At 42.0% G+C, this 25,857-nt stretch overlaps 1 protein-coding gene and 1 long non-coding RNA gene across 14 annotated transcripts in view; one reads left to right on the top strand and one right to left on the bottom strand.

The window, feature by feature from the left end:
• Positions 1-845: 845 nt before the first annotated feature.
• LOC144388916 (uncharacterized) lies at positions 846-25,661 on the bottom strand. Its single transcript, XR_013453172.1, has 3 exons — positions 25,521-25,661; positions 15,589-15,670; positions 846-978 (listed from the first exon to the last, which is right to left on the bottom strand). It is a non-coding gene; the product is annotated as an uncharacterized LOC144388916 (long non-coding RNA).
• cacna1da (calcium channel, voltage-dependent, L type, alpha 1D subunit, a) overlaps positions 5,902-25,857 on the top strand; it is a 49,098-nt gene continuing 29,142 nt past the window's right edge. For all 13 annotated transcript variants that reach the window (XM_078091928.1, XM_078091932.1, XM_078091926.1 and 10 more), the window contains exons 1-8: positions 5,902-6,257; positions 7,832-8,288; positions 8,869-8,974; positions 19,698-19,837; positions 22,749-22,921; positions 23,333-23,485; positions 24,040-24,236; positions 24,628-24,731. In XM_078091928.1, the coding sequence (XP_077948054.1) occupies positions 7,978-8,288; positions 8,869-8,974; positions 19,698-19,837; positions 22,749-22,921; positions 23,333-23,485; positions 24,040-24,236; positions 24,628-24,731 (1,184 nt within the window). In that variant the 5' untranslated portion in view covers positions 5,902-6,257; positions 7,832-7,977. The remainder of the gene's footprint in view (positions 6,258-7,831; positions 8,289-8,868; positions 8,975-19,697; positions 19,838-22,748; positions 22,922-23,332; positions 23,486-24,039; positions 24,237-24,627; positions 24,732-25,857) is intronic.

The following is a 25,857-nucleotide window of genomic DNA, read 5'->3' as shown; positions in this document are numbered from 1 at the left end:
CTTGTGTATTATTTGTATCTGTATGTTTCAGCGTGCAGTGTTTGTGTTAGATGCTTTGTGACCACGAGTGTAAATTACCATTCTTGCTTACATGTTATCTTTTACATCAATGTTCATCAAGGAGCTCTTTCATTATCAAATACAATAAAAATACAATATACTGTAGTGTAGTAATGTGCATGAAATCTTTTTTTTAAATTTCATATTGCAGTGCTTTGGAATCACTAGAATTTGGCCTGTTTCACGACTCCATTTTGAACAGCCTCTCTTTGCAGGTCATTTGTGTCCCTAACATTAAACAGCAGGGGGCACTATCTCCTCGAAAATGTAGGACGATAACGTCTATGATGGTTTGCAGAATATTACACCCACTTCATTAGCCAATAACTGAAAAATAGAGAATCTAACAATAACCATTCAAGCAGAGATGAGTTTTGAATAATTGATTATTTTGTACATCATTGAATACAGAATGAATACTGAGGTCAAACATCAATGTGAAATGTGTTTCAAACCACTACAACATGAAAAGACACCAGACATGTTTACATGTAAATATATGGAGATCAGCCAGATTGAGTGACAACAGACAGTGTCGGCTGAGATTGTGTGATGGTTGCGCGAGTGTCATTGCTACAAACGTCGTCCTCTCCTTCTTCTCTTTCATTTTCCCCTTCACCTATTCAGACATGTGATTATCTCTGTGGATTCCTGCCTGTCGCTGTGGCTGTGAGGTCACATCCCAGAACATGCCCCCATCTCCAAGAGCCCCTTTACCCCCCCGACCCCCACCACTGCTCTCCTGGATCCACCGACATTGTCCTTCTCCCAGTCTCCAGCAACTCCTTTGGGCACCTGGGTGCTGTCAGAAACGCTTTTCTTCACAGAGCCCCACAGGTGCCAGCCAATGGCAGCGTGGGATGAGATGGTCACGTGACGGTGCGCGGCCAATGTCAGACACCAACAAGTACACACTTCCTGGAGGGAAAGTACATTCAGAGAGCAGGAATGTTTCTATTTTTAATCTCTCTGGCAGGAAAAAAAAGGAGCAAAGCAGCCACTTTTAAAAACAATGCGTTAATATAATGCGTGTGCATGTGCATGTGTCTGTGGCTATTCAAACCCAAATGCAGAGCTAAGATAAACGATAATGTACTCAGGGTTGTTGGGCTGGAGTGATTAACGAGATTTCAGAGGCCGCACAAATGCAGACACGCATACAGGCCAACGTACATGCACCCAGGCTGGTTGACATGTGCACATATTGACACACAAATTAACTGGACACACTCAAATGCACAGAACCTTGCAGACATCCGTGAGTCTTGGTGCATTGCTTTAATGCCAGTCGCTCCTTCAGGCTTGAGCCTCTTCCTCTCTGCTCTTATCACTCCATTTCCCTAAATCGCTCTGCAGTCACTACGATGACATACTGCTTGCCCTTCTATCTGAGAGCTGTCTGTCACCCAAAAGCCCCACCCCCTGACAGTGCATGAGACAAGAGCATTGGATTAATGATTGAATTATCAACAGAGCATTCAGTTGCAGCGTCTATTGGTGATCATCTTGGAAGTCAGCCCTGTCTGTGCCTAAAGACGATCACAGGAAGACAAAAAAAGAGGGGAAAAGGACTGAGTCGTCCCATTTGGGTGGAATCAGTGAATACGTTAGGTTGTCAAACCAAAGTGGACTGGTTGAAAATGAGCATTGGGCTGTAAATAAGCAGAGGCCGTGGATGAATAGCACACAAAGAGAGGGAGGAAGATTCAGTGAGAAGAGAGGAGTGTGCGAGCAGGGGTTAAGGCTGAGCGTGCGTTGTGGGCTCAGCAGTGAAGTTGACGATGCACCGGGAGAACAGTTGCGCTGCAGGGCTTTCAGGCTCCATCACTACTGCTCTCCTTCAAGCAGCACCACCAACACACTGCCTACTCCCCCCCCCCTCCACACACACAGCTCTCTCATAAACATGCAAAAACTGATTGGTGCATCAGTGCTTTTGCATGAGTGCCTGCCAACCAGGTTTTACATGCATTTGATGCCATCAAGCCGGACATCAAGAGGCACATGTTAATATTCAAACTTGCCGTGCAATGGCGCATCTTCATTGCCATAAGATTTCAGATATGCAGCAGGTGAAATTACAGAAATGTTGAAAAAGATAAAACAGCAGTTTTGCAGCTTATAAATGAAATGGTCTTATTGCTTTATTGCAATCTGATTTTAAAATGGAGGGCGGAAGAGGCTGAAAAATAAAGAGCAGAGAGTAAAAGCTAAGGGCATTTAGAAAGAGATCTAAAAAAAACATCTGTTTCAGTGATATGTGTAAACTATAATCCTGCATTTAATCTAGTCAAAACATCATAATCTCTTTAAAGGTTGGCCAAACAAAACATTTACATAGGACATTAGCAGGGCTATAAGAGCAAAATACCTGCTTTGTGCAGATTTATTGCCTTTTGTCTGATGTACTCATGCACAGATTACAAGATATTCTCACAGGGATCTTCAGAAGAAAAATGAATATGCGGAAAATACTGAAAATGATTCACTGGGAAACTAAGATTATAATCTTCCTTTATCTGTTACTATGAAAGCAGAAAAGCCTAAAACCTCCTGTTTTATAAAGATTCCGGTCTCCATAATTGATTAAAGTAAAAAACAGAAAGGAGTGTTTGATGAGCAGATCAAACTGTAGGTGGGGGCAGACGACTGCGTGAGGCCAAATGGCATTCGTGGTCCTTCTGGGCCACTGCGCCCTCTGTTTATATTTGTATTCCGTATTCAGTGGAAATAAGATGCAATGCGCTTTCCCACAATGGGTTACAGACCGTGTTTGTGTGTGTTTGATGAGATATTTGTTTTTTTTTAGATATTTTTTACACAATCTCAAAATTAAACAAAAAAAACACACATAAATACAACAGGTGAATTAACCAAATATACTGTTATTTTTCACCATCCTCATTCACATTACATTACAGCCATCAAAGGGAAATCAACTGATTGATAGAGAGGAAATGAGGTCAAGAACAGCAGGAGAACAGAGGCATTTATCAAGAGTGTTGGGAAAAGAAACAGAAATGAGACATTTCCTTTAGAACAAATTACCCCTATGTTCTATATGTCTGAAATCAGCTGGATGTGTGGTGGCACAGTGACTTTCTGGAGTGTGTCTGGATTAAACAACGGGATATCACATTTATTGTTATTTTTTAAGCTTTAGAGGTGCAAAACCAGTTCAAATGTTCTCGCTAAGCTAATTGCCGAATGGCTCCAACGTCACGCTTACTGTAAAGAAATGAGAGTGGTATAAATCTTTTCATTTACATTTTGCCCTAAAATGTTAATATTTCCGAGTGAATATCTAAGCATATAGCAACATATTCATTTGGGACACCCGCATATGGAGGAGACTTGATTTAAAGATCATTCTAACCATTTTCACCATTTTTTCCAGCACAAAGCAACTACATGAGCACACAGTAAAGAATCTCTAATGGTGAATACGATTCTACCCACGCAAACAAAATTTCAATGTGAAGCCTGAGACTCAAAACCCACTGAACCAGCAGCTGAAGAGGGGAATAAATAAACTCACTTTTTAGAGCCATTTCCATAAATTATGTCATACTTTTGCTGTTTTGTGATCAAAAGCTGTGTTTGATGCATACCAACACTGCTAATGGCTACTTCAATGTTGCCACTGTTTTTTATTTGCATGCCATGGAGGAACATTTGCCTTCAGCCTTGAACAGCCCTCAGCCGTACATGTAAACACAATTGATGGCTCCATTTGTTGGATGAATGATGGTATTAATTCTACAGGCTGCACAAGTCTGCATATGGCAAAGCCAATAACAGAAATACATATAAAGTGTGGTGAGGTTTTGAATTTGAGCAAACTGAATATATACGTTTTTGTATTAAGATGTTAATAAATATTCTGCATTTTGTCTTTCCGTCTGCGTTGTTGAGGGGTCTAATCATGATCAGTGCTCTATTTGTGTGTTTATTTCCTCAGGTGTGTGCCTTATTTTCCCTTAAGTTAAACAAGCGCCAATTCATATTTAATAAAGAATGCGATCAAACCATTTTCTGCCATTTGACACACGCAGCCGCATAATTACCGGCAACATAGAAACACACACACACCCACACACACCACCTCGTCTATAGGTGAATAATTCAAGACGATAGAAGAAACCATTATCCCGTCAGGTCCCGGTAAGATGACACGATGAGCCTCGTCCCGTCCTCCTCGCCCATGTCGTTGGTGGCCGCTCACCAAACACTGCTGCTGTTCTTAGCAGGTAAGAAGAGGCCTGTTTTCTGCTCTTTGTTGTCAGCTGGGACATCAGCTCGGTGAAGCAGAGGACGGGGGTCGGCTCTTCTGCTCTGGCAGGTATTTTCACAGCACAGTGTGCAGCATCATATAGCGTGCCCCACTGAACTCTGGTCACTGCTGTTTGAGCAGGCTGATCTGATCCCGCCTGACCTGTTAGCAATGCCGTAGTCGTGATGTGTGCTTTTACCGATATTAACGAAGGCGATATGTGGAGACGTCAATACCATTCACTTAAATGCTTGAATCACACGGCGAAGTCAGTCTTGTTGTCTTTTCATTGCAACTGTTAGGCAAGACTGAGCAACATAACAATGACTGCAAATGAATTGTGTGTTATGAAAAGGTCTACTGAGGGTCAGAGCTATCATTTAGTCATTAGTTTTTCATGAGGGCAGGATTATCGTGTAGCTGTATTCATGACAGATGTACAAGTGCCTTGTGATGCAGTTTGTATTTGTAATTCATAAATAAGCATATTTATGGTAATAATGTTAACAGTGTTGTTTATGCCACCATAATGAATGACATCATTTGATTTCAGAGGTTAATGAGTTATAAAGTGATGATTTTGTATAGTTATCGAGTGATGACAGTGTAGTTTTTTGCAATATCTCATGGAATGCATTCTCTACTTTTACATCCAAGCGGCTATACATTGAATATTTCTGAATGTGACAGACCTCCACACATACCCTGTATTTCTCCTTTAACAAAAAGACTGGTAAAGAAGCAGTTTTGTATTGAAACTTATTGTCAGATGGAAGGAAACATGTCTGGCAGGACAGAATTGATCGTTTTTAAGCTGCTATGTTTATTATAAAAAACAATGTGAACCATGTGATCATGTTGTAATGAACCTGCAGAGAATTATCCATTGAAACAGCAGCTCCTTTATAGTGAGTTTGAGATCATCACTTTTGTTTACTCACACTGGGCTCAGTTTTTTTTTTTGGTTGCAGCTGGCAACTGTTTTAAGCAAAAAGAGCAATAAAATAACTACATGCTCAACTCTGAACAGCAGGCCGAGTTAGTAACCATGGAGAACATAGTGAAGCATTAAGCAGCTACAGAAACAGACGTGTCCCTCAGGAGGTGGAGACCAAAAACAGAACTAAAAGACTTTACCGTATGATTAATAAATAATGTATTAATTCTTATAAGCGGTCAAAAATAACATTTATTAAGCAAAGAGAATTATTGAAATGTATTATTGCAACTGCAGATTTAAATGTATAATAATAACCAAGCAAAATATGTTTCACCACACATATGACTTGTCAGTCATAAGGGGGAAGTAACAGCATTGTATCCACACAGAAATGGGAAAGAAAACAGCTTTGGTTATTCCCACAACTCGGCAAAACACAATCAGTTTTTTGTAACTCATAATTGATTGTATTTGATGCATTTGCTGTAACAAAGCACGTAGGGTGCATTATTCAAAAGTGTACCCATTTCGTTTCGTATGGTGTCTTAATGACCTTCATGGATGCTAACACCCTGTATGAAAGTTGTCTCCTTTTGTTGCACAGCGCTGTATTGCGCATACCAATAGCATCGATTTGATGCGAGCAGTCTTGTGCAGCAGCAGCAGCAGCAGCAGCAGAAGAAGGAGGAGAACATCGTTTTCTGATACAGACTTGTGTCACTGTTCACCCGTGACGATAAGTCGGCAGCGGATGAGGATGCTCCGTCGTGCGGTGCGCACTCTCCTGTCTCCAGCTCTCCGCGATCGCCGTGGAAGAGCTTAATTAACGGCACAGGCTTCATGTGCTCCTCCTGCAGCCGGAGCTGATGCACGTTAAACCGCCGTTTGAGAAACCGGACCTGCCATTCTCGCCCCGCGGAGCCGTGGACCCGTGTTACCGAGCGGAGAGGACCGCGGCGGACTCATAAAGTCTTCGGGGAAAAGGTAACGGCGCGCTGCGGTTTCCTGCTCCGCAAACTCAAGTTAGCCGCTTAGCATATAGCCGCGTTCTCCCTGCATGCAGCCAACGATGATGCTTCCAGTCAGAGGACAGCGGTTATTATTAAATGGCCACATTCCCTCTCGACGCTGACATATTTAGGGGAGGGGGATGTATGTATATATATATGAAAGTACATGTTGATAATAGAGCCGCCGGGCTGGAAGCAGGCACCTGGGCTCTGGTCATGTGGACTGTCCACTACTTTGGCCCTGAGTGTAAAGAGCATCACTGATTGAGGTTTGTTGTAATAACGTAGCCAGCTGTTTCGAGGACCATCTGATGGATGCGCCTCCATGAGTCAAGTACGGCCGTCGTTTCGCATCATTTTTTTGGGGGGGGGGGGGGGTGCTTTTAACCAACCTATACCTTGGTGGCTTCCAAGGAGAAATACGAGCACCATTGATGGTGGTTAAATTGTCACGAGTCGCTCATGCAAAAAAAAAAGACAGTGTTCGTTTTCATCACGGTTGCACGGTTGATGTTTGTCGATGCAGCAGCGGAATTAATATCGTAAAATAAGCGCTTTTTGAACGCATTTTCCCCATATTGAGTTTGCACTGTGTCAAGGCTACACGAAGGCAGCACCGCAGCACAAAGGAGATTGGAAGCTGGCACCATGAATTCCCCACAAAATGTGCAGTCATACATAACAATAACACTGATAGCCCATTTTTCTATACAATGTGAAGATGCATTTGTCTTGGAGCATCACTGCAATGTGACCTTTTTTGTTCCTTCCTCTGCGGGCCTGCTCAGCAGTTCAAGGACTTACACAACTGATAGGACCAAGTGATGCCTGAGAGTGGCAGCTCTGAATTTACAGCTTAATGTGTGTGTGTGTGTGTGTGTGTGTGTGTGTGTGTGTGTGTGTGTCATCTGCATGTCATCTGTGTTCAGTCGTTTTCCTTTGAAAATATGTTCATTTTCAGGAAATGCTAAATAAATTTAGACTCTTATTAGCAACACGATAAGCAGGCCGGAGTGCCACATTTGTAGTTCTAATGATCCTCAGATTTGGTTGCAGATCTCAATATTTGCAGTGTTTGGGGCAGCATGCAGGTTAGCTCCTCACATTAGATCACACAAATAGCCTCTTTAAATGTATTGAGTAATTCATCTTTGACATTTGCTTGTTTGTCATCAGTTATATCTAAGCTGAATTAAAATGTCTCACAATGCATTACATGTTTCAAGGCTTCCGACCACTCAAAGCGCTTTCACACTACATGTTTTCGTTCACCGATTCGCACATGAATAGCATAGGCTGCCATGCAAGGTGCCACCTGCCCATCAGCGGCAGGCTAACATACATTTCCTTCACACCGTAGGCACAACTACGGGGAGCAACTTGGGGTAAATTGTTGCCCGAGTCTTGCCCGAGAACACAGGGACAAGGACAGATGCCGTCCATGGACGACCAAGGACGACCATGTTCTACCACTGTACCACTTACTGCAATAAAAAGTGTAAAATGTAGTGATGCCATGATCTCATCTTACCCTTTTCTCCTTCTCAGAGGCACATTATGCCAGCAGCACCAGAGTCGCTCCCCCTGGTGACGTGCCAGCTCATTGGTCAGACTCTTCTGCCCTTCTCTAGCCACACAGTCTACCCTGGCAGATCCATGCTGCTGGATGCTCCTCACAGAGCCACGCCGACACCATGAGCGCCAACGGGCCTGCCCCAGACCCCGCCCCCGCGGTCCCCGAGGCCCCTCCCGCCTCAACCCCTGCCCCTGCCCCAGCCCCTGCTGCGGCCCCAGCCCCTGCAGCAGCACCACCCGCACCTCCTGCCTTGCCTGCCCCAGTGTCCAGTACCATCCCGGTCGGTGCGTTGGCCCAGAAGAAGAGGCAGCAGTATGCCAAGAGCAAGAAACAGGGCAGTAATGCCAACAGCAGGCCGCCAAGGGCTCTGTTCTGCCTCAAACTAAACAACCCAATACGCAGGGCCTGCATCAGCCTGGTGGAGTGGAAGTATCCTTTACAGTGGTGTTATTCAGAGATGGGTGAACATCTCATTGTTGGGATTTGAACAAAGATCATGAACTGTTCACAGAGCGGAAGCGTTGAGAGTAGAATAGTATACTGGCACGTATTTGGATTATGACTTCATTGGAAAAATAATTGATAAAAGAAAGGTGCTATGCATTCATACGTAATAAATCCCTGCCTGGGTCTGGGTAAAAACAAAATTGAAAAATAATTCCAAAAATATTTGAATTAAAAAAATGTATTACTGACTATTAGGCTGAAAAACATTTTGACAAAAAAAGAGTAAAAAAGTATTGGGTCAAAAAATGTCTAACTGGAAAAAAAGTTTAAATATACTATTAGCTCAAAAAACATTTTGAGAAAAGAAATGTTAGGTTGAAAAATGTTTTGAAAATAAAGTAAAAGAAAATCATTTATATGTAAAATGAATATTGCACCAAAATGATCACACTCATTTTTTATATTGTGCGATAAGTCAATATTTTGCATATCACAACTAATTTTCATATTTTGTATTGCTTACATCGTTTTCGTTTGTGTTTTCCTTAACCTTTTTCCTCAGGCCATTTGATATCTTTATATTAATTGCTATTTTTGCCAACTGTATGGCCTTAGCTGTCTATGTACCCTTCCCTGCAGATGATTCCAACTCCACAAACCATGACCTGGTGAGTAGTCTGTACATGCCACTATGACACATTTATTTATGTTGTGCTTGTTGTATCAGTGCTGCTACTTAAAGCCAGAAACAGACTTGTATTGCTCTGCATAGTGTTGGATGTGGATTTTCACATCAAGTTCACATTGTATCTTCTGCGCGAGAGAAACACTTTGACAACAATCCTCATTGGTGCTTTATCATGTCATAGTTTCCCTCTACAAAGGTTTTATTCAGCTTTCTATTTTTAGAACGTATCGTCATTGCACCACTCTGTGCACCTTGTGCATTTATGTCCGTGTGATGAATTATGCGTGATGTAGTGTTGTAAGCATTGTTCCACAGTTGAGTACGAATGCTCTTTCCAAAAGCGAGACAAACGCACCAGAATGTGGTCCTACTTCCATGAGCAGAATTTAGCTGTAATTGCTCAATGATTCATGAAAAGCATGCAGTGTGTCTTCAGACACTTCAATCATGAAAGCTTCTTGATTTTACATCTTTCTGAGAAAAAGGAACATATTAGAGGAGGTTACCAGCTCGCTGTAAAAGACCGGCAGGAGTTCTTCTCAGCTCACACGCTGCTCAACCTGCTGTGCAGGATAAGCTACAGCTTGAGTTAAAACGGTGTCTGCTCTACTTTAGACGCGTAAGATGTGCTGCTTCTCGGTTTGACCTCCTGGAGGGTGACCTCAGGGTGTTTGTTTACACAGCGGTGGTGCACCAGGAGAAAGTGGGCCATCTGGGACAATACAGTACCTGATACAGTATTATGTACGGTGTGTTGTCAGGGTTAGTTTAGGAGTGAGGAGTGGGATGGTCCTAACGGTGGCAACCGAATAAAGAAAATGTTCACACTTGCATAAGAAGAAACGGACAAGAAAGTAGAAATATGCAGAGAGACTGGTTGGACTTAAAGCAATGCCAACACATTTTGCTAAAGTGATGACAAATATAGTGTTGACAGGCGCTGTTGGCTTTATGTATGACCTCTAAACCTCACGTCTTCTTATTCATTTGCAATGCAGCCATTATGGAACATAACTTGCCAGAATTTACATTCATATCTTCAGAAATTCCAGTTTGTATCACATTCAAGTGTGTCTGGCTAAACAAAAGGTCGAACATCAACTAAATAAATATCATCTCAGCCTTTTTAATGCAAACCAGATGGATGTGTGAGCATGAAATAGTTGATTCCTAATGATGGCCTCCTTAGGTCTTCTCTCTGCTGATGTTGCTGCATCGTGTCAGTCTCTTCTAATGGATGTTGTGCATGACTGCTCCGTCCACAATTTGAAGATTAAAGTTGTGGATGCACCATTTAATAATGAACCACTTTGGTAGATTTTGTGTACTTTTGTTCAAAGGGCCCAGCACTGAGCAGCATCATTGATAAGCCTTACATGCACCATTAAAATACCTTTAATAAGAGAGGAGATGATATGTTGATGGTTTGATCTCAAGTTCCTTATCATTTAAAGTCGTCACAAAGCTTACCTTTTTGAAATGTATAATGGCCTCGTAAGAGCTTATCTGGATGCTCCTATACGGCGTCTGTTTTTGCTGATCCTCACACTGATGATTGTCTACTCCTTGCACAGGACTGTGGTATCTCATTTCTCATGTGGACACTGCAGAATTAAACCGGAGGCTCGATACTGCGATCTTTCCCTTTTTCAGCAGAGGTTGAACAATAAAATACTTTGTAGGGCAGGTGTGCCAGCTTGGCCTTAGTTGTTCCACAGATCTCACGCTGTAGTCACAATAGGAGCACTGGAGACAAAAATGCTGAGCTATGTTTTCCGTAGCAGCCAGCAGGTACAGCTGTAAGTGGAGATTGTCATTTCACACCGCTGTGCTCTGCAGCCTTAGGGGCGGACGGAGAGCTCGTATGAAACCTGAGGTGGGACGCTTTAGTGGCCTGATGTGTAAAGCAAGGATCAAATTATTTCACCAGGCTGCCGAAGTAAGCCGTTTTTTTTAGCCACACACACACACACAAAACTGATACATTCAAAAGCGGTGTGACTTTCATCACAGAGGCGCTGAAATGTTGTAATACAGACCAGCTGATGTTTCGCCCGGTGAGTGTGTAGGATGTTCTCAGGTAACATTAACACATCAAAATAAAAACACTGAGTTTGATGGCTTGTGGTACAGACATGCTGCAGAGCTGCTCTGGGTTAGAACAGTCGGTGCGATGCTGCAAAGTCACAGAGGCCTTAATAACACGAGTCTGTCCATCTTATTAGTGAGGCTCAGTTAAATGCAGCAGCTCATTATGAATAGAAAGCAATTTTTCGTCCTCAGGCAGAACAATGGCCAAAGGATTGAGCTCCTGCCACCACCAGGAGGCACGAGTGAGTAACAGGACGTAGCTAGCACACAAAGACGGCAAAGCCTTACTTTGTTTGATCATTTCACTGCAAATATACGAGGCACAACCCACCCTGCACGTGACTGAGTCTCCTCCGCACCCACCTCGTCTCGGGGACAGATAAATAGTCTGCAACCTTCGTTCCTTTGCTTTAACGTCATTTCTGACTTATCTCTGTGAGACTCAACACCCCGGGCAGCTCTGGCTGAAGGTAGCTGAGCAAAACAATGACCTTTTCATGGTGAATATGATTCATGCGTCTGTTCTTTAGTGAGGCAACACACAGTGAATCGCGTATGGTATCATGTAGTGTTTGACCGTACCACAGTTATTGCATAACTCCGGAGCCGCAGGACGGGGGGACAAAAAGACAAACATGTAAAGACTGAAATGTGCTCAGAAAACCGATACAGAGGTCATATGGACACGAGCAGAGAATGCACAGCTCCACATGTTAGATGCTGTTACAATTAACGGTTTCGGCATTTTGAAGGACGAGAATGAGAGTTGGGCAGTATGGCCAAAATCTTTTGGTCTCTTCATATCTTGCTCATGATTCTATTTGAAAACAACTGCTTATCATCTGTTTTATGTTAATTGGTGGCTAGTTTTATGGCACACAACTGTATTTAAACGTATTCTATCCTCGTTCATCAACACCATGTGCACAACAGCAGAACCTCCTGTTTCATAGGTTCAAATCGCACAAGCGTTTCTAATCAGATCTATGATCAGTTCACTCATTCGCACAACAGACACACAAAAGCAAAGCCCCATTCCTATGTTTTATAAATGTATGCCACTCTGTTAGAGGCATGAAATGCACATGCCAACGTGACCTACTAAGGGAGCAACTAAAAAACAGAGAAGTAATTTGTGATGTAAATACCATCAGAGTGCCAAACTTGTGACTGGCAGCCAATGCCTGTTGACTGATCACAGTCACTAAGTGCTTCAGTGTGACACCCGGCCTCCAAGAGGCATCCGCCAGATCGTCAAACGCCATCAGAGGCACAATACAGCAGAATGTATTCCTTTGAGCTGACATCTGATGTGTTAATAATATGTCAAGCACCGTTGCATCATCCTGCATCTTGCCTTTAGAAACTATTTTAAGGATGCCGATCAGGAATGTGTGAAAGAATAAATACCACTTCAAAAGAGATTTCACATATTAGCTGCTCAGGTTCTCCCTCAGCTTTCCTTTGTTATTCTCTTTTATTAAAGTGCCGGGTGTGATTCGTCAGCTTTGTAGTCACCAAGTCAAGGTCACAGTCTCTATGCCAACAGTTTGTACTGTACATTTATAGAATGGCAATGACATATGCACTTTTAGGCTGTATTTACAATTCCAAACTAATCCAGCCTTTGCGTTTTTTGATTAGGTTTTTGCAAACCTCTGGTAGTATTTGTACGTAGTATAAGTTCACAACATATATTTCCATCCGAGGTGGGCTTTGTGTGTCATTATTTTGTGTAAAGAAGAGTGTGAAGCTGTAAGTGTGTGATGATGAAGCAGGTTGCGTGGTGTCTATGTGTGTATGTGTGTGTGTGTGTGTGTGTGTGTGTGATGCTGGCACAAGCACTAACGTCTGGACTCCCATAGAGATGATGATAGAAGTATGTGTTTAGTCACTTAACGTAACTGCTCATTTGTAGCTCACACTAGCACTGTCCCTGCTTGTTATCCTGAATGTGTATTTCTGTCTGTGTGCGTGTGTTAGTGTTGGAGCGAGTAAAGAGAGGCGGTCAGAGCCGTGCCGGCTTTGTGTGGGTACTGTGTGACACTGCAGCCATGATTAAGAACCACAGAAGAGCTTGTGCACACTGTGTGCTTTAAAAGGGCCACCTTGAAGGGGAGCACAGATGCTTTATGAATTAATGTCTTTGCACATGTTGTGATGGCATTTACAGTTAACATATTGGCACATTATAACAGTTTTTGACTTTATATTAAATTCAAGACAGTTTTATTATCTTTGTTGCAATTCTGTAAAAAGTCATTTAAATAACCATAAGAATATATTATATATTATCAATACAAACTGTTGGAAGAAAAGGAGGCAAGGATAAAACGGTCAATGATAATGTTGCAATGCAACAGATTAGATAGATTGGAAAATTGTATGAATAAACGATTATATAGATACCAGCAATACTAAAGATACAGCAGGTGAAGGGTAGTAGAGACCAGGTGAAACTAATGCGAGCGACAGTCAAAACTGGGGAAAGAATACACAGAAGGGAGAAAATAGAAGAGATCTTGAACGAGAGGTGAATAACAAATAGAACAGGAACCACTAAACATAAACCACAGGAAATACGGAAAAACATCGCTCAGCTTCACACACAGGAATGGACAAAACCTTCAAGCAAAACTCAAAAGCTTTCAACAGGAGCAGTTGAGATCACAGATAACTTTCCAGATTCAAATCGTTTTAAGTCATTAACTGTGAGTTCGTTCTCTTTTTTGTTTGTCGCATTAAACCCTTCATGCACTTCAGAGCGTAGATCAGCGCAAACCACAGAGCCGGTCGAAGCTCATTTCAAAACAGAAATATTATTAAATAAATAAATACATTTAATTAGAATGGTCTTTTACCCTTTCTTTTGTTTTGCTATTGTTCAACAAACATATCGGTTTAGTGATACGACATTAAAACATTTGAAGACAGTAAAATAACATAACAGATCTCTCACAGATAAATTATTTGAAACAAACCAGATGTAAATATTTGATCATTTGCCACTATAACACTTTAATTGTTCTATTAACATTTATATGGCTGACTCCCAGTGTGTATGTGCATGTGCTCGTTTGGCCGTGTGAGGTTGACCGAGGTCGACAGAGTGTGAGAGATTAATTCAACATGCACAGCATCATATCTAAGGGTGACAACAAATCATAAAGGGACGAGTTGTTAAAGAGACACGACGCAAACTCAGCCAGAGCAGCGGAGACACCTGTAGTATTCTCCCTTTACCAAGCACATCACGCAGATATTATAGTATTTAAGACAGATACTATTATTAGTACTACTGCTACTACCATCTATTCGCTGTTAGTAATAACATATATTTTTGTGACAATATTCAATTCAAACTAAGCTTTGACTGCTTGAGCCCAAAAGCTTTGGATGATTTTAAACTGACGTGTTGCATGGAGATGAAGAGGGGGAGTTTGGCTTTTGGGATCTAACTTTAATTTCCTGAGTTCAGCTATTTTCTGTGAGGTTTCCGTGCTTCTTTACACCGCTCAGTGTTCAGGAGCACTAACATCCACAGGGAAGAAAGAACGAGGTCATGGGTCACTGTGTGTGTCTATATTGTGGGATCAACTGAAATGGCAATACATAAGAATGCTTGATTCCTTGTGAAGTGTGGCAGCATTTCTGGTTACCGATTCACTATTTTCCTCTTTCTCTACACTCACCCACAGTCACATGCAAACACTCACACAACAACACTAAGACAAGCTTTGATAGTTTTGCTCATGAACTCAGCAGGTTGGATCGTTTTGGCAGACAGACATCAGAGGTCACTCCGCTTTGAAACACTGTGATTCTGGATAAACTCCACCCGCCGTGTGAAGCCAAGCAAGGTCTCACAGCTGCAGCATCTTACAAAGTGAGAATACATCTTGATTGAACAACTACATCGGTGTTCATTTCTGTGCCGATGTGTAACCGTAGGCCAACACTGAGCAATGCATCGCTGAACTTATGCAACAAGTATTGAGTATGATGTTATCTTCCTCTGTGAAGGTAGTGTGGGTATACTTAAGATGACCTGTACTTGTAGCCTTTTCCTTGGCACAGTGACGTCCACAACTCTTGCCGCCCCCACAGTACTTATACAAAGATATATTAGTATACTCTAATGCACATTATACAATATGGGTAATGTTGCATGCAAACAGATACACTTATCTTGTTGTGCAGTTGCTGAATTCCCATTTAATGGATTAAGGTAGAAACAAGGTGTCCTGTTGCTGCTGTTATTTTTTATTGATGGATTTACTCAGTAGTTTCAGTATTAAACTCAAAACAATGCAGAAACGTGTGAAGGGATTTCGGCACATAGTACAGTATTTTCTAACAATACATTATTAGATCCTTACATCAGGAATGACTGCACTTAGAATTCACTGATAATGGCCTTTTTAGGCCTTATTAAAAGATACAGTAAATGAACACAAACCCCTGCATAAGACACACTGAAACACACGTATTTATTGTGCTAACCTGTAGGACTGTAGGTGTAGAAGCAGTAAACGCTGGCTCCCCTCAGCTGCCTCCCCTGGCTCGGCTGGATGGGCTGACTGATCTACACCGACAGGGGAAGGAAAGAGAGTTAGCGAGAGATGGAGAACGCATGGGGGAAGGAGATGTAGCCGGAGAATGATGTGGGAAGTCCTACAGAATATTTGTGTGCTCACTGTGTGCAGGATGAGTTCCAAAATGATAAAATGCTTTCGTGACACTCACAGATTTGCTCTCAAACTGTCTGTGGCCTGTAGCTGCAGAGTTTACAGCCATGTATTCAATTCATTTCAATTCAATAATATGATTTAATTTACTTTGTATAGCCCAAAATCACAACTTTGTCTTAGAGGTCTTTACCATCTGTACACGTGCAATATCCTCTGTACCTGGATCCTTACATCCACACAGCAAAAGCTTCAACGGGGATAAAAAGAAAAGCAATAAACTTTAGGGAGATCAACGGAGGAGTGATCCTTCTCCCCAGATGAGCAGACACGCGACAGATGGCATCTGTACAGAATGAGCAACATAGCAGAGTCACAACACATTAAATGCATATGACAGAAATTATTCATAAAATGAGAGTAGTAAGCAGACTGATTATGGACTAATAATAATCACAGCACCAGTGGATACAGTAGAACAAACAGCGATAGCAATGTAACTACTACTAATACTGATGTGTGTGTGTGTGTGTGTGTGTGTGTGTGTGTGTGTGTGTGTGTGTGTATGGGCTGCTGTGTCATTGTCATTTGGTCACATGTGCTCATTGCTGTACTGCACATGGTTAGCGCGTGGTGGTCGGCTTGTCATAAATGCACATATAATAACACTCAGGCGGTCGTGTAATCAGAAATACCGAAATACACTGCACAGTTTGTTTGTTAGACAATTCATATGATGGACCATGAAGTGATTCCTCAGTTTATCAATTGACAGAAATTTGATTTGCATTAATCACTCAGTTAGTTTTCAAACAGAATTCTCTGGTTCCAGCTTCTAAATTGAATATGTTCTGGATTTCTTAGTCGTCCGCACCGGATATCTTTGGATTTCAGTCTGTTTTGCTTTGCACTGAATAAGACATTTTAAAATATCACTTTTGGCTTTGGGTTATTGGAATGGATATTTCAATTGAATAATCTGGAGAAAAAAAAAAGATTAATTAATTAATGAGCTAATTACCAGAGCACACACAGGAAGATGGTTGCTAGCCTGAACAAAGATGATGTCAGGCACCTGAAATCCTGCACAGTCAACTAAACAAAGAGAAGCTCCGATAACACACACACAGGGGGAACAAGGGAAGTTACGTATGTGTACGGTTCTAACCTGGAAGGCAGTTTTAGTGTACTTTTAAGCTTAATTTCAACTGTTAGTATGTACAACATTTACATGATGCACTCATGATGCACTCATAAATGAAGTAGATAGATGGAGCTTAATGGGCATTGTGTGACATCTATGTCTTAGTAGCTTTACACTGCGGCTGTCTGCACATTTCATTCAAATGGGAAGTTATGTAAAGCAATGAATGGTTCAGTAGGTTAGCGTCCTTTTTGATATGATGATCTGAGCTCTGTGGATGTGTGACATAAACTGAGTTGTGCCTGCAGACATGGACAACCACCCTGTGGCAGAAGAGCGACTCGAGGGATAACGCGCATTGCGCCGCGTGATGAGCTCATCTTTTGCTGTCGTCGTGTTCTTTAGGACATAAACATGTGCCTTGAAAGTGTGTCTCTACGTACGCGAGAGCTTGTGATAGATTATGCTTTGTCTAACCGGAGGGAAGCAAGTCAAGTGAACGCTGCAAATGAAAGTATTGTAAACTGTATGAGAAAAGGGAACATACCGGTCTCTTTATAGCACAAATAAACTAAGATGACTCAGAGATATTTATGGTCATCCCCAATGGCCTCTTTCCTCGCTCTCCTTCTCTTCCTGTGTCTCTTCCTCGTTCCATTTCTGCTCGCAGAATAACACGCTGATGATTTCATGAATTGCTGCTTAATAGAGAGGGAATGGTTATCACTTGCTGTTGTCTTTAACATGCTTTCACAAAAGAGGAAGTGGCAATTTGCATAAATTTAGTGTTGCCTTGGAAAGCTAAAACTGTTCTGACAACGTATTACATGCTGCTCTCTGTATCTTATTACACAACAACTGCTGGAGAACACACAAGACGACGCGTTATGAAGTATTTTGAAGATTCAAGTGGAGAATACTGTATAAGAAGACAGGCTGCATCTATTTTGTTGATGTGAACTCAAGCGCTTAACTGGAGCCAGTGTCCCACCAACACACACCTACTAGCGCTCCTTCTGGCCTCAATGTTTACTTGTCTCGCCCCTTTCTTCCCGCATTGTCCTCTGCTTCCTGCGGCCCTCAGGCGCACTCTGAGCTTAACGCAACCTTTTACCTCGCTAACAAAGCGGCCCGTGTCTCCTATTGCGGCCTAAGTGCTTCTCACAATCTGCCTTAAACTGTTGGGAAAACGAGCCCCTGCAGCCGCGGTGCTCTCGCATTTATGGGGAGAACACACAGCAAAGGATTAAGGACTTTGGCGGGAGCGTTTTTTATGTATATAATATATACAGTACGTGTGTATTATAAGAGCCCCACAGCATCCCATGTGAAGAGTTAAATGACTCTCCTATTGACGGAAAGATATCATGGTCCCAGTGTGCAGAGTTTACTTTGCCCTGTCTCGTGCATAGAGGAAGAACAGGGCCTCTCTATAGTTACAAATCTCCAGGGAGGTCCCGGGACTGTCCTACATAAGCGTCACCCTGGTGTGTCCACCTCCAGCGCCTCACACATCGCAATGCACTAACATGCACATCCAGCAACGTGTTCCTCTGCTGTGAGCTTCACTCGACCTCAACCCGAGGATCGGATGTTCCTGTTCTCTCTCCGTCTTTGAAAGAACAGTAGAGAGGTGCAGTGCGGCGTTACATCACGGATGCTCTGTAGATCTTTTTAATACACGTCTGTTTTCCCTTTTTTAACTTCCCTCCGCCGAGTGAATCAGCGCTTGGTCCTTATTTGTGCTAAATATTCTAATTATAAAACAAGGAATCTCTGTGTGTACTTTGCATATTTTCCAAACCATTGATAGGATTAATTCACATGTTTATTTCTGGGGACTAAAAGAAGTGCTTCTGCCAAATTTGGTGCAATTTGGACACGTAACACATTTGATATTAATAAACGTATAATGAATAAGCACACATCCCTTTGTGCAGCAGTGGGGTCGCATTTTAAGGCTCTTCGGAGTCACTCCAGCATATCGTCCACGTGCTAAACTTAAGGCCTTAAACTGCTGTACCAATATTACATGGATGCTGTATAAAACATACCAACCAGAGTCTGGTTCACGTAGTCATCACAAGCGAATAACCAACCGGAAGCAGAATCAGACTTGCCTTTTGATTATGTTTTTTGTCCCGTGAGTAAGACTGTATTTCCCCAGTGTACAGCTTCAGCGTTACCACAGCCGACATACCGTTGCTTATTAAATACACGCCCTAATTTAGAAGCGAGCAACTGATTAATTAGCAGACAAAGAATATTTCACAGATTTCTCTGGCTGTGATACAGTTCTTTTCAGGGGTGGATTTTGTGATTTTTGTGCTACATGTGACACGGGTGAACTAGATATTATACAGTCACCCTATTCTCGACTAGCTAATTCAATATGCAATACCCCACTAATACTTTCTTCAGTGCAGCCGTCTCTGTGAATGCCATTTCCGCAACAACACGTACCTCTTTAATTTGGTATGCATGAATTTATGACACGCAATGTGCAGTGTAACTTGAAAGATTGTGATGTTTCAAATTGGGCAAAACCTCCTGGACCTATTTCCCTCGTGTTCTCTGATGTTGCTTTCTCATTGAGCACATTAATCAATACTATAGAGCTGCATTGAAATGCTCAGAGCATATTCTTGTTCCGGTGTGTGGCCCCTTTATTTGTGACCCGTCTATGCAGCACACTGTATTTACGCCATGTCCATGTTTTTTTTATTGTTAATCCAACATATCTGTATCTCTCTTCTCCTTTCATTTCTCGGAATCTGTAGGAAACGGTTGAGTATGCCTTCCTCATCATTTTCACGATTGAAACCTTTCTGAAGATTATCGCTTACGGTTTGGTGATGCACCAGAATGCGTACGTGAGAAACGGTTGGAACATGCTGGATTTTGTCATTGTCGTCATAGGGTAAGTCACAGAGTTTGGCTAAAAGATCAATTAAAATAATTGATCTTTTATTCTTACTAAATAAAGTGTATAATAATTTCATTTAAGCATATTACCAATGGGCATCGTGTCAGGTGATTTACACTCTGACCTCAGTTAATTTATTTATTCAAATTTGATTTATCTAGAAAGCCACAAAAATAAATTAAGGGAATTAATAGTCAAGAATTTCCTCTTTGTCACATTGCAAGGAGCCAACAGTTTATAGTGTTTTCTGAGAGACACAGTCATTGTTTAAGTTAAAATTGCTTAAGCCTCTGCACCAAGCTGCTAATAGAGACCCTCATACACCCACAGTATGTGACCCAGAAAAGACAGAGAGAATAAATCAGAGCTTTTCCACCACTGGAGTGAGTCACCATCTTTCCGTACTTCATCTCTTCTCCAACGCTCCCTCCCATATTTCCCTCTCCTCTCCTCTCCTCTCCTCTCCTCTCCTCTCCTCTCCTCTCCTCTCCTCTCCTCTGACTTTGTTTAGCTCACACTCTCCCATCCGGCTCTGCTTTGTCTCTGCAGCTATTTCTTATACTTCCCCCCATCCGTTTTAGTCTTGTACGTCATGTTTTACACTTCCCCGTGTCACTCTGCCCTCATTTCTATCTCTGCACGTTCTCCTCTCGTTATCTTCATCTTAATCGCAGCGTCTTTTTTTCTCCTCTATTTTCCTCCCTCTCTCTCCTGATGCACACAGCCCAGTGGGTAGCTGGGTCAGATCTCAGTCTTTATGCAGCATGCATTTATCCGTCATGCTATCAAATGTTACGATAGCTGCTCCTACTGTTAGGATTGGCTGTTAAATCAAATATGTGGCTAAATACAGCACTGAAATGGTTAAAGTAATTAATGTTGCAAATTCCCAGTACAGCTCACATCACAATGTTTGTTTTTGTATTTATAGATTACAGCAGGGCACGTAATGGTTGCACAGAGCCATTGAGCTCTGTCTAGAGCTTGAATGTATTTGAATAATGCCCTTCATAGAGAGAAAGGTTGCCTATTGTCTAAAGATGCAATATATATATATATATATATAAATATATCAATTGCTATCTTGAGCCTACTGTGGTTGTTTTCTTTAATCAGATCAATTATTGTTTTTAAAGGTCTCTTGGCAAAATTAAAAGACATTTAACAGTCTTATCTAAGACAGGTTTGTAAATTAGCATGTCATTGTTTAAAAGAAAAATATCTACGGTGTGCAGTGTAATGTTACAGGAAAAATATTTTTCTCTTGTCTGACATATGGATAAAAAATTTAAATGTACGATAAAATAATATTTATTGTATTGTAAATTGTATTAAAAGGACATAAGTATCAGAAAAGTAAATTAGCTCTGAAACAAATTTTCTTTTTGAGTAATTAGCTTCTCGTTTAATTTAAATGATCATGTTTAAATGACCCTCATGTCTCTCAGGCTGCATTAATGAATATGTGCTATTAACAACAGAAAAAAAACCGTTTAATGTGAAAGGGTAAAGAAGCTACAAAAAAAAGCATATGAGATCATTACCCTTAAGTTTAGTTAGCAACTAGCTAGTTGATGCATCAACATTTTTCTCAATAAATATATTTCTAAAAGGTGTCGCCATGTTCCATTTTCAATTAAGTTATGTGTAATCTAATGGAATGAGAATGTTGAAGACAGGGAGGCACAGAGGCATGAAACCAAGACAGCAGCTGAATCAGCAATTACAAAGCAATCCTGTGCACATTGATATCAGCGGGTTCAGTCCCAAATGGTGGCTTGTAATAAAGTGTCCAAGTGTCCAATGACCAAGCAAACCCCAAGAAACATCTCAAAATGGGTAAAAGCAAAGAGCTCTCACCAAACCTTTGCAACCTTATTGTTGCCAAACACACTGATGGTTATTTACAGAAGGATTTGTAAACTTGTGAATGTTCCCGTGAGCACTGGGGGCCATAATCTGGACAGGGAACGAACATCATTTCACCATAAACTGTCCCCGAGCAGGTGCTCCTCGCAGGATTTCTGACAAAGAAAATAATTATCAGAGGATTCTAAGGGCCACTTGTGGAGAGCTTCAAACAGACCGTGAATCAGGAGGCACAATTATTTCAGAAGAAAATAATAAGTGACTCACTTAAAACTGCAAAGTGGACGTATAAAACCTCTTTTGTAATTCCGAACACAGTGAGGAGACAGATTGAGGTCATGCAGCTTGACTGGTAAAGAACCCCGATGGGTCACTTACACGGAAGTGGCTCTTCTCAGGTGTATTTACGATAAAAAGGTTGATATGTTTTCTCTTGAACGTGACTGGATGAGTAAGTAAACCCCAGCGGCCGACAGGCGGCCAGTCTTACAGCTGTGACTCAGTATAACATAAGCCGGAGCAGACTGTGTTTACAGCCCCTCACAACTCCTTCCTATCGGCAGCTTCATTCACCACTTTTAGTCCACATGGTTGATGTGATGTGTAGAGATGAGTTCCCCTCTTGGCTAGGTGAGGAATGTCCAAGTGACTGTAATGAAGTTGAATGTCGTCTTTCAAGGGGGGAGATTTGTTCACTGCTTATTTCACTTTGTGATCACGTTCTTCTAAACTGATGACTCGTTCTAGACTATAGTTTCACTGCTAAATGATAAAATATCTTATTTATTAATGCTGCTAATTATATTCTTTCTAAAAAAAAAATTATATTTTCCAGTCAATGGTGACAGATGTTAGGGATTTAAGCAAGAAGTGCACCCCTAGTGGTGAAAATTATAATACGTGTAATAATGTTTAGTGTTAGAGTTGTAGTTTGTGAGGGCTTTCCGAACCCTTAACACAGACAAGAAACATGTTGGCATGTTCTGCGGTTTGGTTTCCTCGCCGGACTGATTATGTGAGGTTTGTTTTCTGACAGACTCTTTAGTGTTGTGTTGGAGCTTTTGACCAAAGAAGAGAAGTCGGAAGGCGAAGGAGACATTGAACATCTGTCGATGCAGGGACACGGCGGCAAACCAGGTGGATTCGATGTTAAAGCCCTTCGAGCCTTCCGTGTGCTGCGACCCCTGCGGCTGGTCTCAGGAGTACCCAGTGAGTACTGAGCTGAGATACATCACGCGTTACACGTGTGTGTACAGTACTGTGTAATCACCACAGTCCTTTTTTGGAAATCCCAGTTAATTCCAGGTTGGACAAGTCCAGATGGTCTATGTATCCTCCCTGAGGACTGTTTAAAAAAAAAAAACATGCATTCAGCATCCACATCAGCGGCCCAGAGGCAAGAGCTCTGTGATACGAGAGTAAACACCGCTGATATATTTATGAACCATGTGTTGTTCTAGATGTTCTATTTGCTGAGACTAGTATAACATATTTATTCCCTCTCAAGCCTTTGTTTTTTTGCAGTGAGACTAGGGTGCAACTGATGTTTGTAGCTGTATTTTCTTACAGCGGATTCCCGGCCCAGCAGCTTCATATGGTGTTTTTCTTCTCCTTGCTTAGGTTTACAGGTGGTGTTGAACTCCATCATCAAAGCCATGGTCCCTCTCCTTCACATCGCCCTCCTGGTCTTGTTTGTCATCATCATCTATGCTATTATCGGCCTGGAGCTTTTCATTGGTAAAATGCACGCAACCTGCTTCATTCCCGGCTCAGGTACGTCCTCGTGATTGTTTGTTGTACACGTAAAGAAATCGACTGTCTGGTCTTCACATCTTGTATTTTGAGAAGTCATTTTGAACTCCACTCTGGCTGACCTTACTTCATCAAATGTCAACATGCATTTATCGATTCAGAAGGTGAAACCTAATATTTTATCTGCGCACACTTGTGGGCGGATCAAATATTAGGTTTCAAGGATTTTATGAACAATTCGTAAAGGCGGGAAATGGCTAATGTGCGTCACGGCACACTTTTTTGATTTGATTTAACGCTGAAATGGGTTAAAAAAAACATGTTTAGTGCTTATTTGTGGTTTCATGACAAAATGGACTTACTCCTATCCAGTGTATAGACTGTATGTGCAGCCAGCTAGGATTGGCCTCGGGTCCTTCAAAATCGGAAATAATAAAGAAACATACTTTTAAGTATGACAGCAAATTGAATAGATTAAATCTTCTGAGGGGGCTGTGATTCGACACAATGTTTTAAAATGACATAGTGGTTTTCCGCGATGGTTACGGACACATTTCTTTCCTCTCTTACTTCAGATATGATAGCGGAGGAGGAACCAGCTCCGTGTGCGATCTCAGGGCACGGGCGCCAGTGCCCCATCAACGGCAGCGAGTGTAGGGAAGGCTGGCACGGTCCCAACGGGGGCATCACTAACTTTGACAACTTCCTGTTTGCCATGCTGACAGTGTTTCAGTGTATCACCATGGAGGGCTGGACGGATGTGCTGTACTGGGTGAGTCTCTGCCCTCCAAGTTCAACATCCTGTGACTGTCACACGCCCGTCAGCTGACACGTCCATTCAGATGAGCATCACCACAGTGATGTGACTGACGTTCTGATGATGCAGCTGCTGATAACTTCCAGAGGCAGCTCTTATCACTCCGATGTGATTGATTGACTAAATGATTGAATGCATTCAACGGCTCACAACTAAAATAAGATGCTGTCCCGGTGCTTTTTTGCAATTCTGCAATCTTTATTTTTCTTCACCTGAAGAAAATCTGCTTTCCTTAAACCTTCCGTCCTGTTTGTCTAAAAGTTTCTGCTTGTAACAGTTGGTTTCACTCTGTTCTCCCTTTCTTCTCCCTGTTCTCCTTCTTCTGCGGTGATGCTTGTTCCTCCAGATGAACGATGCGATGGGCTTAGAGCTTCCATGGGTTTACTTTGTCAGTCTCGTGATCTTCGGCTCCTTTTTTGTTCTTAACCTGGTTTTGGGCGTGTTAAGCGGGTAAGCGCCTTCCTCTCTTACCTCCTTGCTTGAGTTTGTGTCTGTTAACCGTCTACTTCTTGGCTCCCGTAGGTGAACGACGCCATTGGATGGGAAACACCGTGGATTTATTTTGTTAGCCTGATCATACTGGGATCGTTTTTCGTGTTAAACCTTGTGTTAGGTGTGCTAAGTGGGTAAGAGCAGCTGTGTGCCGTGGTTTCTTTTTGCAGTGAGCACAGCGTGTTTGCAGTGGTTTGTTTTGCACGACGGCACAGCTCACTGTGTGTTGGCTTATCAATCAGTGTAAGAATATTTAACTATTACCACGTTGTTGACTATTGTGCCTTTGGACCAGGAAGCAAATGGATATTTTCTCAGACGCTCTTGTCTGACCGCTGTTTGCCGTTTTTTCCACGGCAACTGCGAAATAAGCATTTCCTCCTCCAACCTCCTGGGAGAGAAATTAATCTTATTCCTCGCCCTTCACTCCCCCTGCGCTACTAAGCTCTCTCAAACCCCAGTTTGCTTCCCCAGCTCTGCGGAGTGGGGGTGGGGTATTACAGTAGAATTGACTCTGGATGCTTGACCAGCCAGCAAAGCCCAATTTTATTTAAATAAATGACGCAACAAGGTGAACAGAATCTCCAACTCAAACATTCTTGGAGTCCTTTAGATTGACTCTATTTTTCATCACCTGTCCAAATGGGTTTTTATAAACGCTGCTTTGCCTCTTATCATTAAGTATCTTTTATGTATTTTTCATTATCACAGCTTAAATGCACATCATCCTCAGTAATGGCAACTTACCACCGTGCTCTTAAACATTTACGTATCCGTCTTCCGATTCCCTACATCTTATAGTTCCCACAGTTGTTGTTTTATATAGTCCCAGTTCCGACGCCGTGCAAATCATTTTGTGTCACTTGAAACCATCTGTCCACCAAAATGTCCTTTTTCTTATGACGGAGACGCTTGCCTGAAGGGTGAGCTACTGTACTTTCGTCTCTGTCAGAAGGTGCACATCTCCCTCCAGTGGCTCGGGTTCACAAAAACACACAATACCTCCAACGCTTGTGATAGAAGTGGATGAATATGCAGCATGTCTTAATGCGGCGTGGTAAAAAAAATCTGAGAGGCATCGTCA

This window comes from Gasterosteus aculeatus, chromosome 17, assembly GCF_964276395.1.
Source record: "Gasterosteus aculeatus chromosome 17, fGasAcu3.hap1.1, whole genome shotgun sequence".
Taxonomy (NCBI): Eukaryota; Metazoa; Chordata; class Actinopteri; order Perciformes; family Gasterosteidae; genus Gasterosteus; species Gasterosteus aculeatus.
Note: the sequence above shows the minus strand (reverse complement) of the source record. Positions and strands in the feature narration are given on the sequence as shown.